This window comes from Pseudorasbora parva, chromosome 7 (genome assembly GCF_024679245.1).
Source record: "Pseudorasbora parva isolate DD20220531a chromosome 7, ASM2467924v1, whole genome shotgun sequence".
NCBI classification, from domain to species: Eukaryota; Metazoa; Chordata; class Actinopteri; order Cypriniformes; family Gobionidae; genus Pseudorasbora; species Pseudorasbora parva.
This window is the reverse complement of record NC_090178.1, coordinates 16,502,259-16,516,712: the sequence shown is the minus strand read 5'-3', so window position 1 is coordinate 16,516,712 and position 14,454 is coordinate 16,502,259. Positions and strand designations below refer to the sequence as shown.

Genomic DNA, 14,454 nt, shown 5'->3' with positions numbered 1-14,454 from the left:
TTTCGTCTTCCAATTAACTGTGACTATAATCGATTAATGGCAACGAGCACAATCCGAAGTGAGCCATTAATGATAGATGTTTTAAATGTGTGTGGTCAGCAGTGGTGAGAGCGGGGTTTGGGGTCAGAATTGATCTTGACACCAGGTCACCGGTGAAGGTCACGTTCAGATTCTGTGCCACCTATCCAATACTGTATTATGCAACTGCTGGTCGTATGATTTCAAGAAACGACCCTCCCGTGGCCTTGCATAAGCTTACATCATCAGTTTGGTACATGTTTTTATTGAACTGAGGCCAAAACCCTCCACTGCAGTGACAGCAATTTCAAACTGACCACAAATTGATTACGAATAAGCATTTTTTACTGCTGGGGGTCAAAACTAATCTGAGGGGGCATTAAAACGGCATTCGATTTTCATGTCACATGCATTTGCAGTGTCATATGCTTCCCTATAATGAGACTGAGAACTTGTTAAAGGTTATAAGTGTGTAATTTTAAACTGGTGGCACCATAAAATGGGCAAAAACGATTGTTTTTGCCCATTTTATGGTCCTTGGGGCAAAAAGTCTGAATGCTTATAGAAATAAAAAGCTGCATGTTTTGAGCTGTCATTCTTGTCCGTAGAACAATAAGAGTTATGCGAGTTTTCCGGCCGAGAACTGCCATTTTGTGGTATAAATATGTTGAATGGTTCCAGATTGGGTGCTGGTTCCAGGAAAACACCCTTTCAGTGGAAATGATTCTTCAGTAATCTACTGTAATTATACACTACTGAGCGAAAGTTTGTCAGTAATCATTTATTTTTCATTTTTTTAATAATTAGTACTTTTATTTAGCAAGGATGCCTTCAATTTATCCAAAGTGAGAGTAAAGATTTCTACATTGTTACAAAAAATCTATTGTAATGTAAAACTATTTTACATTAGAATTATTTCTTATGGATCACGTGGCATTGTAGACTGAAGCAATGGCTGCTGAAAATGTAGCTTTGCCATCGCATGAATCATTTACTTTTTAAAATGTCTAAATAGAAAATAGTTATTTTAAATTGTAATAATATTTCACAATATTAATGTTTTTACTGTCTTTTGATAAAATAAATTCCCCCTTGGTGAGCATAAAAGACTTGGAGAGGACAAAAATCTTGCCATCCCCAAACTTTTAAACAATAGTGTACCTGTTGGGACTTATGTCAATATTCTGTGTGTCTTCTAATTACATTTCTCTATTCTGTTTCATTCAATAGAGCTGAAAAACGGAGTTCCTGTGCTGAGTGTGAATCACGGCTCTGGGACTCTGACATTGCAGCTGCCCGCGAGAGCCACTGTCATGGACCGCCGCTGGCATCACCTCGACATCATCAGCGACGGCAAGGTATAAACAAAGATTGAAAATGGAGAGCATGCAAACAGAATAAGACACTGGGCAGTTGTCATTCTCAGAGGAATTGTTGTTAAACTTCACAATGTTCTCAATCTCACCTCAATTTCATTGAGATATGAAGCTTCCAGAGAGTCCAGATCATCACGGGTTAAGCAGATTGTTAGCTTTATTGCCCTCTGGGATCTGGGTATAAAATATTCCATTATGAAACGTGACCTCTCCTGCACCCAGATGTGGTGTAATGTTTTGCCTTGTAGTAAAATCATTTGTGTGTGTGTGTTTTTGTGTAGACTGTACAGATGATTCTGGACTACTGTTCTGGTGCCACGGTGAATGAGGTGGAAGGCCTGGGAATTGAGACGTCTGAGACTGATCAGTCGGTGTGCAAGGCCTCCGGAGAGACGCCAGGCAGTGAAAGGTCAAAAACATGCTGCTATAAGTACATTTGATCTTAATATATCAATAGTTAAAGGAAAAACCCTGGTGAGAAGATCTTAAGATCATTTGCATGCTGGTCTTTGGTTACATTTGTTAAAAGTCAAGTTTATTAAAGAGCCCATGAAATGAAAACTGCCTTTGTGGCTTCCAATTAGAATTTAAGGAATTCCACTATGTAGTTGCCCTTTTATGGTCTTGCTGAAGTGCTAAACTGTCACCTGACCTCCCCTCATCATTCAAAAGGGAACTAAAGTGTTGTGGATTTTTGATTGGAGTGTCATGGCCTCATATTTTGAGCGCGTCTATAAGCTTGTGTCTTTCTTTTCCAGGACAGCGGACTAAAAATGTTAACTTATCTTTCACTCCGGAATATACAAATTTTTGTCCCATAAAATGCTCTCTAGAATACCACCTGCCTCTGTCTAGCAATAGCAAGTAGCAAATCATGGTTTCTGACTGGCTGTAATAAACTAAACTGCACATATTTTCTTTTCTCTTCAGGTTTTTGGACATCTACCAGCCTCTCCAGTTGGGTGGGGTTAAAGAGACACGTTCACTCCATAAATTACACCCCAATTACAAAGGATTTGTGGGATGTATGAGGAACTTTGTGGTGGACAGTCAGGTAAAACTAGTGTAAATGTGTTAATTTTTTTTAGGTGCTGCTTTGCGTATAGTATAGTATAGTATAGTATAGTATAGTATAGTATAGTATAGTATAGTATAGTATAGTATAGTATAGTATAGTATAGTATAGTATAGTATAGCTCAGATTTTTAGGATGGGAGTTGAGACAAAGTTTAACCTAAAACAACTAAAAAAAGATTGCATCCAAGTTTGCATTCTTATACTATGCAATAATGTGTAGATATTTATATTTTATGCTATGGTTTCTCTTTTATTGACAGTTGGTCTTCATTCATAAAACATAAACAAAATTAATTCTGCTACAAATACCAGCAGCCATATCACCCTGTAGCCCAAGACAGGTTTCCCACTGAAGCTAAGCAGGGTTGAGCCTGGTCAGTACCTGGATGGGAGACCAACTGGGAAAACTAGGTTGCTGCTGGTAGAGGTGTTAGTGAGGCCCGCAGGGGGTGCTCACCCTGTGGTCTGTGTTGGTTCTAACGCCCCAGTATAGTGATGGGACCCTGTACTGTCAAAGAGCGAGGTCCTGACTCTCTGTGGTCATTAAAAATCCCATGGCACTTCTTGTAAAAGAGTAGGGGTACAACCCCGGTGTCCTGGGAAAATTCCCTTGATTGGCCCTTACCAATCATGGCCTCCTAATAATCCCCATCCACTGAATTGGCTCTATCACCCTTTCTCCTCTCCACCTATCGCTGGTGTGTGGTGAGCGCACTGGCGCCGTTGTACTGTGGCTGCCATCACATCATCCAAGTGGATGCTTCACACTGGTGGTGGTTGAGGAGACGCCTGACAGGAGTGTAAAGCGCTTTGGGTGTACAGTAGTATATATGAAAGCGCTATATAAATGCCTCATTCATTGATTCATTCATTCATTCATACAAATCATTTGTAAAAAAGCCATTTTTGTCACATATGCACTACTGTATCTAAATTAAGAGATGCATTGTACTCATGTTTTGTGAGTGAAGCTTTGTTTTAATGTGTATATTTGGATTCTTAGTGTTAAAAAATATATATTTTCATGGCCAACATTCAGCTGAATGTGTTTCGGGTTGCAATCCACAATCTTTTGTTTGGTCAGAACAGACGTTCACTTGAGCCACTTTCTGACAGGGAGTCAATATGGATCAATGAGGTTCAGCATTGCGCTGACTCAGGCCTTCCTGTATTTACACGTGTCTGTTTTCTGTCAGGTGTTCGACCTCAGCAGTCCAGCAGAGAGCGAGAACAGTGCCCCAGGATGTGCCCTGACGGATGGTGTGTGTCTGACTGCTGGAGGACCCTCCTGTGGGGTCCATGGGAAATGCTTGGGGGAATGGGGCTCCTTTAGCTGTGATTGCCATCCTGGATACAGCGGACACAAGTGTGACAAGGGTATGTGTGACAATATGTATCACTTCAAGGATTGTTAAACAATAATACCACACTATATCATCCATATACACCATATATTGTTCTAAAGTTTGGGGGAGGTAACATTTTTTTATGTTTTTGAAAGAAGGCTTTTGTGCTCACTGATCAAAAATACAGTAATATTGTGAAATATGACGATTGAAAATAATTATTTTTTTCTTTTTAACATATTTTAAAATATAAGGTATTCCTGTGATCAAAGCTGAATTTTCAGCATCATTACGCCAGTCTTCAGTCACAAAATCCGACCCCAACATTTTTAACGGAGTATAGCTCCATATTAAACATCAAATATCTTTCTGTTTTATACTATGGTTTCTGTACGTTATAGCACTTCCTGAGTGGTCGTTTGAGAAAGACAGTGTGTTGAGGTACCAGCTGAGAGGGGGAGGAAGTCCACGCAGGACCCAAGCTCACTTCCTGCTGAGAACACGCTCTTCCATGGGCAGCCTGCTCAGCATGGCTTCACGTGACACCAACGAGTTCATTATCCTGGAGGTCAGTGATACACACACATGCATAAATAACATTCATTTAAAGAATGCTTTAAGTGTCCAAATACTTGTTGGGGTGAGTGAATATGTCTAAACTGTAGCCCTGTGTCGTCTTTTTGTCTCTCAGATAGTAGATGGATACCTCACTGTTCGTGCTAACCTTGGAGATGGCCCTCACTCTCTCAAACTTACAGGCCAGCGTGTGAACCACGGCCAGTGGGTCTTGGTCAGCCTTCATCGCAACGACAACATCTTTACCCTGCAACTGGAGCAGGGCGGAGGTTCACGAGAGGTCACGGGGGTCCTGGGTCAGAAGCAGGAAATAGTAGTTCACCCCTCCAGTGTGTTTTTGGGGAACAGTGCCACTCCAAACCCGCAGGGAGACTTTCAGGGTGGGTTCAAATCCTGATGAGAATAAATGTATTTTCTTATTCAGATTTTTTTATCATTCATGCTTTTTATAATTAAAGCTTAATATCCGACCATTTTCTGAAATGAAATTCAGAATTTCTTAAAGGTGTCATGAACTGGCTTTTTAAAAAAATGTATACTGTTATCTGAGGTCAACGTTTGTGTGGTTTTTACATTCAAAAACATCATAATTAATAAGTAACGCTGAACGCTGGGTTTTGATGGACGTGCCGCATTGGAGACTTGGAAGTAAACGCCCATGGCTAGAATTGGATAAGATTTGCATATTTAATGAGCTTCAGCTCCCCTGTCAGTTCAGTTCACATGAGGGAGGGATTGTTTTGAAAGCGGCAACCGGAATGATTCTCTCGATTACAGGGCTTGTAAACGTCTTTATCAAACAAACACAATGGTTTATTTCTCCACCACACGTGATTGATTGGAATATAATTTTTTTATTACTTGGCCCGTCTGATTGGTGTATGTAAGCACAAACCGTGCGCGCACATACACACACACGTGCGTGCGTGCGCCCAGATCAAGAAACAAATATTATTTTACTATTTGAGATTCACCGGCCTGCCGGTGGGTGTACGTTTTGGTAGCCCGTCTGGAAAACACATAACCGCGGGACTACTATTACATATGAAGAAGACGTTTTACTCACATAAGTGTGTTGCACCATTCCTGTCGGATCCAATATAGACACAGCATTGTGGTTTAATTTCAATATGTCTGCAAATCCAGCTCGAACAGAGACTTGTTTACTAAGGATTCCGCAGCGAACATGCATACAATGTCTTCCGCACGTGAGCTGGAACATTATTCAAATTAAATAAAGTATCACACATTCCTAATATTATGATCTGAAGGAAGCTTATGCAACGACTGTGTTCTTCCACAATTTCTTGCTATCTTCTTCGGCATTTTTATTGCTGCTGGCTAGCGTGATCCGAACAGCTCCATAAGTCGGTGGGCGGGCCACTGAACTACATATGCTTATTATTCTGTAGAGGCTGTGTTTCATCAGTCGATGACGTCAAGATGCGGCACATGATCGTTTTCTGGGCCTGGTGTTTATAAATTATGAAACTTATATGATATTCTTATATTACCATGACCTATTATATATCAAAAGATTTCTCTGTTCATCACCTCTTTAGTATAAATATTAACAAAAATAAAAAAAGTAGCTGTGTTAAAATACTGTGTTACAGTGTCAAATACACAATAAAACATTTTACACCCTAATTTCTACGTGTTTTACCGTACAGGCTGTATGCGGGATGTAAGGCTGAACGGTCACTCTCTGCCACTGGATGGCCAGGGCACAGAGTTTAGTACTGTACTGGAGCGGCATGGAGTCGTGCCCGGCTGTCACTCTGACGCCTGCAGTGTCAAACCCTGCCTGAGCCCACTGTTCTGTGTCGACCTGTGGAGGAAACACGAGTGCAGGTGAACACTCTCTCTTACACGGTTTAAACTGTCAAACTCCTCTTTCTTTGTTTCAACGTCCGCTCTCTTTTCAGGTGTCCAGCCAATCAGGTTGCAGTTGTGGATGAGGTCACAGGTCTATTGCGTTGTGCCCCCTCTCCCTGCAGCCCCACCACATGTCGTAACGGTGGCACCTGCCTGGCTCACTCCACCAAGAGCTACCAGTGCCGCTGTCCAGAGGGCTTCAGGGGCCAGTGGTGTGAGATCGGCCAAATGAAATCTCTTCGTCTCGCCGCGCTCAGTCCGAGCTCCATCTTAGCCATCAGCATGTGTCTACTCGTCTTTTTTGGTAACTATCCTCACACACACACCCATATATTGTCATAAAGTCAGTGTTGCTGTAACGTCAATGTGGAATCATGATGCGACCCTCTCAGTTTGTGTCAGTGTATTAAGAAAGCTGTCAATTGAGCGCTAACAAACAGTGGAAAGAATGACGAGGCAGGCCAGACGTGTATGTGTATGTGTGCGCGTCAGACAGGTACAAAAATGACGTGACAGGATGGCAGTGCCCTCCAGGCCTCTCTGCCGGCTCTGACACCCCATCAGCCACATTGCAAGCACACACACAAATCCTTTTTAAAGCATTACTGCATACTGGCAGAAAGAAAGCACTCATCAACTGAGGCCAAAATGTGAAGGGATCTATTGCGCTTCAGAGAAATTTGGGTTAGTTGTCAGAAAATAATGGGTTATTTTCGGATTTATCTGCCTTTAATTGAAATGAGCAGTCAAACTTGTGCACTTAGAAGTCAACATGAAATCAAAACTGACCCTGTTTAGTTCTGTTGAGGCTATCCTGTAATCCTCGGCATGAATGGCGTGGTGTTCTCAACTCATAGCAACAGGAATCCATGCTCAAACGTTAGCTTTCTTTTTTTCTCATTTATTATAAAAGTAAAAAGAGTATTTTTCCATCTAATGGCTCTTCACCCAGTGTGGCTATAAACAAGTGTTATTGTGCTGTTGGTGGAAACTGGAAAGGGTGTTCAAGGCTATGGTAAGAACCGTGCTTTCCCCGCCATCCACACCTTGTCTAATTAATTACCACACCTGTAAATATACTCAACTCTCGGTGAAGTGCCACGCCTAGTGCAATGCTCCCTCTAGTGGCTAAAATAGGAAATAAAATTAACCTGTCTAAAAGTGAGTATAAATGGCTCCTACAAGTTCAACACACATTTTTGGTTTTATTTAGATTGATTGATGAAAAAAGCTTTCATTAAAATGTGCTCTGCCTCTGAATCAAAACATTTGGGATCCAAAATCTAATTTAAACCTTTAAATAATATAATTTAAATATAATTGATCGATTTGAAATATTTCATATTTAATTAAACTATCATTTAAAAGTTTGGGTTCGGTACATTTAAAAAATATATTTTTTTGAAAGACACACATATATATATATATATATATATATATATATATATATATATATATATATATATATATATATATATATATATATATATATATATATATATATATATATATATATATATATATATATATATATATATATGTTCTATCACTTTTGATCAATTAAGTGCTTCCTTGCTGAATAAATGAATAAAAGTATGTTTCATAAAAAAAATTTTTTTCCAAAACTGACCCTAAACAGTAGTGTATAAAAATGAAAACAGAGTTGTCTTAAACTTTAGGATCCCATTGTAATGTCACATTATGGAAGTACAATGGGTTGTGAAGGACTTTAATTTACCTTACTGCACATGCACACCCCCACAGAACTAAATGTTCAATAACCGGTTATATTATTTTTGTTTTAATCTCTCTCTTCCCTCTGCAGCAGTGCTCGTGGCAGTGACCGTATGGAATCAGAAGGGCAGTCGGAATAAGTTCCGCAAGCGAGGTGTGTACCACATCCCAGCGGAGCACGAGAGCTGGGAGGACATCCGGGAGAACATCCTCAACTACAACGAGGAGGGAGGAGGAGAGCAGGACCAGGTATTCCATTAACACAGGGCAGCCAGCGGGAGGTATTGATTTACGTTCAGTAAAACTCAGGTCAAGGGGAATGACCTCCATCAGCATCAACACGGCAATGGCAGTCTCCTCTAGGTGGCAGCATCTGCACATCAAGAGCATGGCAATGCTCAGAATGGAATACTAGTGTTTCTGTTTAGTCAACATACTGCTTATTGTTTTTCATACATTTCAAAATTATGCTATTTTGTTGCCATATAAACTTGTATTTTTTTGTTTAAATATGTTAATTAGAGAGTCATCCAGTTATCTTGGAAATAAAATACCATTATTTTGCATTTTAAGTCTTAACTGACAGTCCGTTTTAATAATGAAATGTTAATTGTTGTAACATACAGACAATTCACACACAGTACTGTATACACACTGCATAATGCAGAAACAGTAGTAGTTTAGTATTCCATTTCAAACTTAGAAAATGTTTCCTGATCAACATTCTTTGCTCTTTCTGAAACAACATTCCTCACATTCAATATTATAAAAAAAAAAATTTTTTATCTTGTTTGTGTCAATCACATTTTTATACACTACTGTTCAAAAGTTTGACGTCACGGGTGAAATTTTTTCTTTTTCTTTTTAAAATGTATTATTTAGCAAGAACACATTTAATTGATCAAAAGCCTTTGTAATGACTTTTACTTTGTTACAAAAATGCACTTCAAATAAATTCTGTTGTTTAAAACTTTTCATCAAATAATTATTTTAAAATCTAATATTTTTTCACAGCATTACTGTTTTTTGTTTGTTTGTCTGTTTATTTATTCATGTTCGCATCAGTCAAAAACATAACATGAACAAATCCTAATAATAAAAAAGAGAAACATATGCAGGATGTTCATTATATCTCAGTGGAGGTAGGCAATAAGAAACAAACAAATATCCAAAATACATAAACATATATATTTATATATTACCAAATGAATAGGGTTTATTCATTTTATACTACAACTGTCACACTATGGGTACTTGCTGGAATCTTCACTTATCACAAGAGATTTCAATGGCTCTTTACATATTTTATTAAATTACATAATTTGACCTAGAAGATGGAATATTAAATATGGCTCTTTTTACTATATTTTTGATTGAGCAAGATATTTTCATATCAAAAACATAAAATCTTACCTGTCCCAAACTTTTGAATGTTAGTGTATTCAGATTTTCAATAAAATGCCATTTTATTGCATTTTTCCAGAATTAAAACTGTCGCCTATGTGCCCAACAGAACGCCTATGACATCACTGAGCTGAAGAGGCCGCTGTGTTCCAGCTTGTCCCAGTCCTCCTCCTGCACTACTGCCCCCCTCATCAAGTCATCCCAGGGCTCTCAGGAGGAGGTCCACCCATGTGGAAACACCACGAATGGAGCCACCCTTCCCTACCACCACAATGCCAGCTGCGGCGGTCACTGCGCCATGGACTTCAAGAGCTACGTGTCACGCATCATCTGGGAGGCCGACAACGACAGCCTGGCGTTCCCCATGGACACCTACCACGTGTACTGCATTGAGGGAACGGGCTCCAGCGCAGGCAGCCTCAGCTCTCTGGGATCGGCCATCTCGGAGGAGTGCTTTAGCTACGACTCCCTGCAGCGCTGGGGCTCCAGGTTCGAAGGCCTGAGCGAGCTTTATCGCCGACCCGAACTTGCCATCCCATACATGGACACGGTGCAAAGCCAAAGTCAGGAACAGTAACGACAACCGACCCGAACACTTCAAGCCCAGAGTTTGTTTTGTGTTAGTGTTTTATAGCCTTTATAGGGTTCCAGTTTGAACACTACAAAAAAAGTCCTAAGAAATGGTTTCTGTTCATTTATGATGCAGTCACACAGCTTTAAGGGTGAGGAGCATCTGAGGAGGACTCGTTTGTTTTATTTATTGAGTGAAATATTAAATGTACTGTATTTATTTTTGCTCTGATAGGGAACAAAGCCAGTGAATCATCAGGACTTCACCATGATGAACATGGTATACGGTCGCATCCAGCGTGTCACAAATAAGGTGAATTATAGTGAACACATATGACTAATGCTGCGTTCCATTCTACGCAGAAATGTCCTGCTTTATTTCTGTCATATTTTTACTTTAGACGGTTGTAAAGAATTTCGATTTTGCCAAAATGTGAATTCACACATTCGAATACACAATAGCATTCAAAGTTTTTGTTCAAAGGGAAGATTTTTTAAATATTTTTTTATGAACTCTCACCAAGACTGCATTTATATGATTAAAAATACAGTAATATTGTAAAATATTGTTCGATTTTAAAATAACTTTTTAATACTTTAACATACTTTAATATGTGATTTATTCCTGTGATTGCAAAGTTGAATTTTCAGGATTTTTTAAGTCAAAGAAAGTTCAAAAGAACAGCATTTTTTTAAAAAAATTTAGTAACAAAGTAAAAGTCTGTACTGTTAATTCTGACCAATCTAATGCATTCTTGCTGAATAAATGTTTTCATTTCTTAATAAATATATATATTTCTTAAATCTTAATGACCCAAAACCTTACTGGAACCATACTGAAAACCTAGAAATATAAGAATTTAAAAAATAAAAATGTATAATAAAAATAAAAAAAGGGTTATAATTATATTAATAATATTAATTATATATTAACTCAAATTAATAATATCATTAAAAATAAAGTCATCTTAAATTACTAGAAAAGTAATAGAAAAATCATGAAAAATAATTACAATTTCCTAACAATAAACAGTCAATGTTAAATAAATAAAATCATCAATAAGACAAATGACCAACATTTTTATGATAAAACCTGTTTAGCAGTGACTAAATGATCTTCGCAGAGGATCTTTACACATCAGCAAAGCCATTTTGTTTCTTTCTTTTGTCATTAAGAATCAGACAACAGAACACTGCTATTTGGTTGGAACCAAGTCAGAGAAACCAAATATACCTAACCCCACATCCTCCTTTGAATGGAGAGCAGCATTATTCCCAGCAGTTTACTTATCAGGGCGTACCGTTTTAAAAATCTGCACTTGACCAAAACACTTGTTTTAATGGACCCAGCTGCACTTTTGATGGACGCCCAATTGTGAATTTTAACTCTGAAACATACATTTGCCAAAAGAGGGTCAAGAAGACACCGAAAGACTTCATAGTTGACTGATGTGCCAATGAATCACAAATCCGCTCACGCAAAGAGTGCAGAAGTTACATTACTTTAACTCAGTGATGGTATAAAACTGCTTTCTGCCATGAATATTCATTGTGTAGGTTTTATCTTCCTTTGTCTTTTTGATATGAGAGACGTAGTGTGTAATGCCAATCATTTCTGATGCTGGTGTGCTGAAACGTGGCGACGCTATCGTCTGTGTCATAACACCAGATGAATGTATCATGTATTGAGTAGCCGAGTCGAGACTCACTTTGTCAAAGTCTGTTTTAAAAGTTCAAATGTGGCCAGACGCAGCGCAGATACAATCACTAAAAAGCTTATAAATATTTTCAATTGCAATATAATTACAAAGGATCTGTATAGTTCTATTTTTATTGTTGTGAAAACAAAAATATTAGTCTGCTAAAATGTGCAGGCTGCATTTTGTAAGAACAATGAGCCATACAATTGGTTTATCAGTTAGCCTAGGTTAGTCCTCTAATAAATGCTCAACAAAACCTATACAGAGACATAAATTGAGTTGAATCTCACACATGGTCCTTTACAGTAAAAGGGCAATGGCCAAGGCAACATCCCTTCATGCCTCTTGTAAACCATCTAACAAGAGCATGAGGTCATTGCCACAATGGCTTCTAGTTGACTTGAAATGTTCCTTTTAAACCCATCACAGACCAGTGCTGCTCATTGTACCATGTAAATAATGTACATACAGAAATACTTTTTCTAGGGACTTAACTTTTTCCTTTTTGTATATGAATTTTAATAAATGAAATGTTTTCCTTGAACAACTATGAGAGTGTGGTTACTTTCTCTTGTATGTTCCTCACCTTGCGTTTCACGCCTCAACGTCAGTGATTTTCTTCTGTGTTGTTTTACTGCCACCCTGTGGTGACTTACATTAATACAAGTCTGAGTGGGTTTTCTACTGCTGAGTTATGTGCAGTTGCCTTGTAATCTCTATTCTTTTTAGATTGCGTAAATCCTTTCTATCGATCTACATGTTTCCAGTTTTCTTTTCCCTGATATTTCCAGGCTTTCTATGACTAAATAAACCACGTAAAGCTTGCTTTCATTATACTACATGTTACCTAGATCTTTTTTAGTGTTAAAGCTCTATGTAATTTTTCCGTCCTCTAGACTAGAGTATATGTCCCGATGAGGTTTTTTTTCTGAGAGAGAGAGAGAGAGAGAGAGAGAGAGAGAGAGAGAGAGAGGGAGAGAGAGAGAATGTTCGATCCAGGATGTTCCTTATTTTTTATTTAATTCACCTTATTTAAATTTAAATTTATTATAAAAAAACGAACACGTGAAATGAAATCGTTGTGATAACTGCCTACAATGACAAAATAATTTTGGGGAAAAAATATTTTAAGTGTAATTTGATTGTTTAGTTTGCCTCGCGCCCATTAGAAAACACTGAGGTGTGGCTATAATGGGACCGGCCACCTGGGGGCGATCGAGGCGCGAAGGCTTCAGTTTCTGAGAGGGTTACTGCCGGTGCTGCAGGCTTAATTTAACAACAACAAAAAGTGACTTCATGCTGCACGCTGCTTCTGAGTGGAGTTAAAAGGGTCTAACTCTGTGCCACTGCATAACTATTGGTGTGTTTAAAAAAAAAAAAAAGAGAGAGATATCCGAGTCCTGATCGGGAGGTAACGTCCGAGCGAGTCTGAAATCACGTGATCGGATCGGGACATCCCTACTCTAGAGGGCGCCTGTTCCATACAAAACAAAGGCATACATTGATGACGCCAAATTTGATTGCAGAATCTTGGAACATAAGGTCTTCTCACAGCCGGTGGAAGAGAATCGGTATAGGACTCATGTTCATGGATGGGATTATTAACGTTACTGTAGTATGAAGCAGAGCAGGACAGAGTGTAATGGAGCTGAGTAAGACCGCTAGAGCCATTGTTTGACGGGACAGTGGCTGGACACTATTTCTGCTTTTCCGGTCATGAGTATGAGGTAACGCTGCTTTGTTTATCATATTAGATACATTTAAGTGTGTTTAAAATGATGTTATGATGTTACTCTGTGCGTTTGCTCAGCGGCTGCTGTGACACTTGTTCACACTGCTAAGAGTAAAGTGCTTCTGCCAAATAAAACCAGAAACTGCGGGTAACGCAGATAAGACGCAATTGACAGGCAACTCCCTCAGACGCTATGCTCAGACATCCCGCCTGCTTGGTTAAAATAGCAATTTTCTCACGATTTACAAATAGTTGGATTAGGGCTGTAACGATATGCGATATGAAATCGAAATCGCAATACGCAGGTCCACGAACCTGTATCGCGATGTGAGGAGGCAGAATCGCGACACACCCCTTCCAACTCCCAGAATTATCCTTCCTGTCCAGGTCCAACTTTTAAGTCAGCAGTATGGCAACATTTCAGCAACCCGGTGGAGAACAAGGATGGCAATCGTGTAGTTGACAAGACCCACACAATTTGCCGTAAGTGTTTCAAGAAGCTTCCCCAACCGGCTGGCAACGTGGTGTGAGCGTGGCGTTTCTGTTGCGTGTCATCCGCGGGGCGGCTGCGTGGCGTTTTCTCTTTCTTTGCACACCAGAAGCGTGTCTGACTTCTGTTGGTATTGATGTACAGGAGGCCCTATACTTCATGGTAATATATATTGCATATTGGTACCGCAAAGAAAATGTCGGCAGTAGCCTATTGACCATACAGATATATGGTATTGACGGCAAAATAGGCTACAGAATACTGTACAGAATAAAACTGTTTTGTCCCCCCCATATCGAGGTTTGTATCGTACCGTGGGTCAAAAATCGTGATACGAACCGAATCGTGGGTTTGGTGTATCGTTACAGCCCTAAGTTGGATACATTTGGGATATTGTAAGAACTCAACTGAACAAAATATATTGGCCTTAGTGTTGTCAAAAATATCGATATTTCGATATATATCGATACTGGAATATCTGAAACGATACGATTCTCAGTTTTTACAGTATCGATACCAGCTGCGCTCTCCTCTCCGACCGTCAGCGAGCTGA

The 14,454-nt window shown here is 39.2% G+C and overlaps 1 protein-coding gene across 1 annotated transcript in view; it reads left to right on the top strand.

Moving 5' to 3' along the window:
- Window positions 1-12,218, top strand: part of si:dkey-22o22.2 (neural-cadherin) — a 147,831-nt gene extending 135,613 nt beyond the window's left edge. Inside the window, exons 24-33 of the mRNA XM_067448317.1 lie at window positions 1,249-1,376; window positions 1,676-1,803; window positions 2,325-2,448; window positions 3,668-3,848; window positions 4,219-4,385; window positions 4,509-4,773; window positions 6,067-6,247; window positions 6,322-6,575; window positions 8,097-8,254; window positions 9,519-12,218. Of these exons, the coding sequence (XP_067304418.1) occupies window positions 1,249-1,376; window positions 1,676-1,803; window positions 2,325-2,448; window positions 3,668-3,848; window positions 4,219-4,385; window positions 4,509-4,773; window positions 6,067-6,247; window positions 6,322-6,575; window positions 8,097-8,254; window positions 9,519-9,986 (2,054 nt within the window). The 3' untranslated portion in view covers window positions 9,987-12,218. The remainder of the gene's footprint in view (window positions 1-1,248; window positions 1,377-1,675; window positions 1,804-2,324; window positions 2,449-3,667; window positions 3,849-4,218; window positions 4,386-4,508; window positions 4,774-6,066; window positions 6,248-6,321; window positions 6,576-8,096; window positions 8,255-9,518) is intronic.
- Window positions 12,219-14,454: the final 2,236 nt, after the last annotated feature.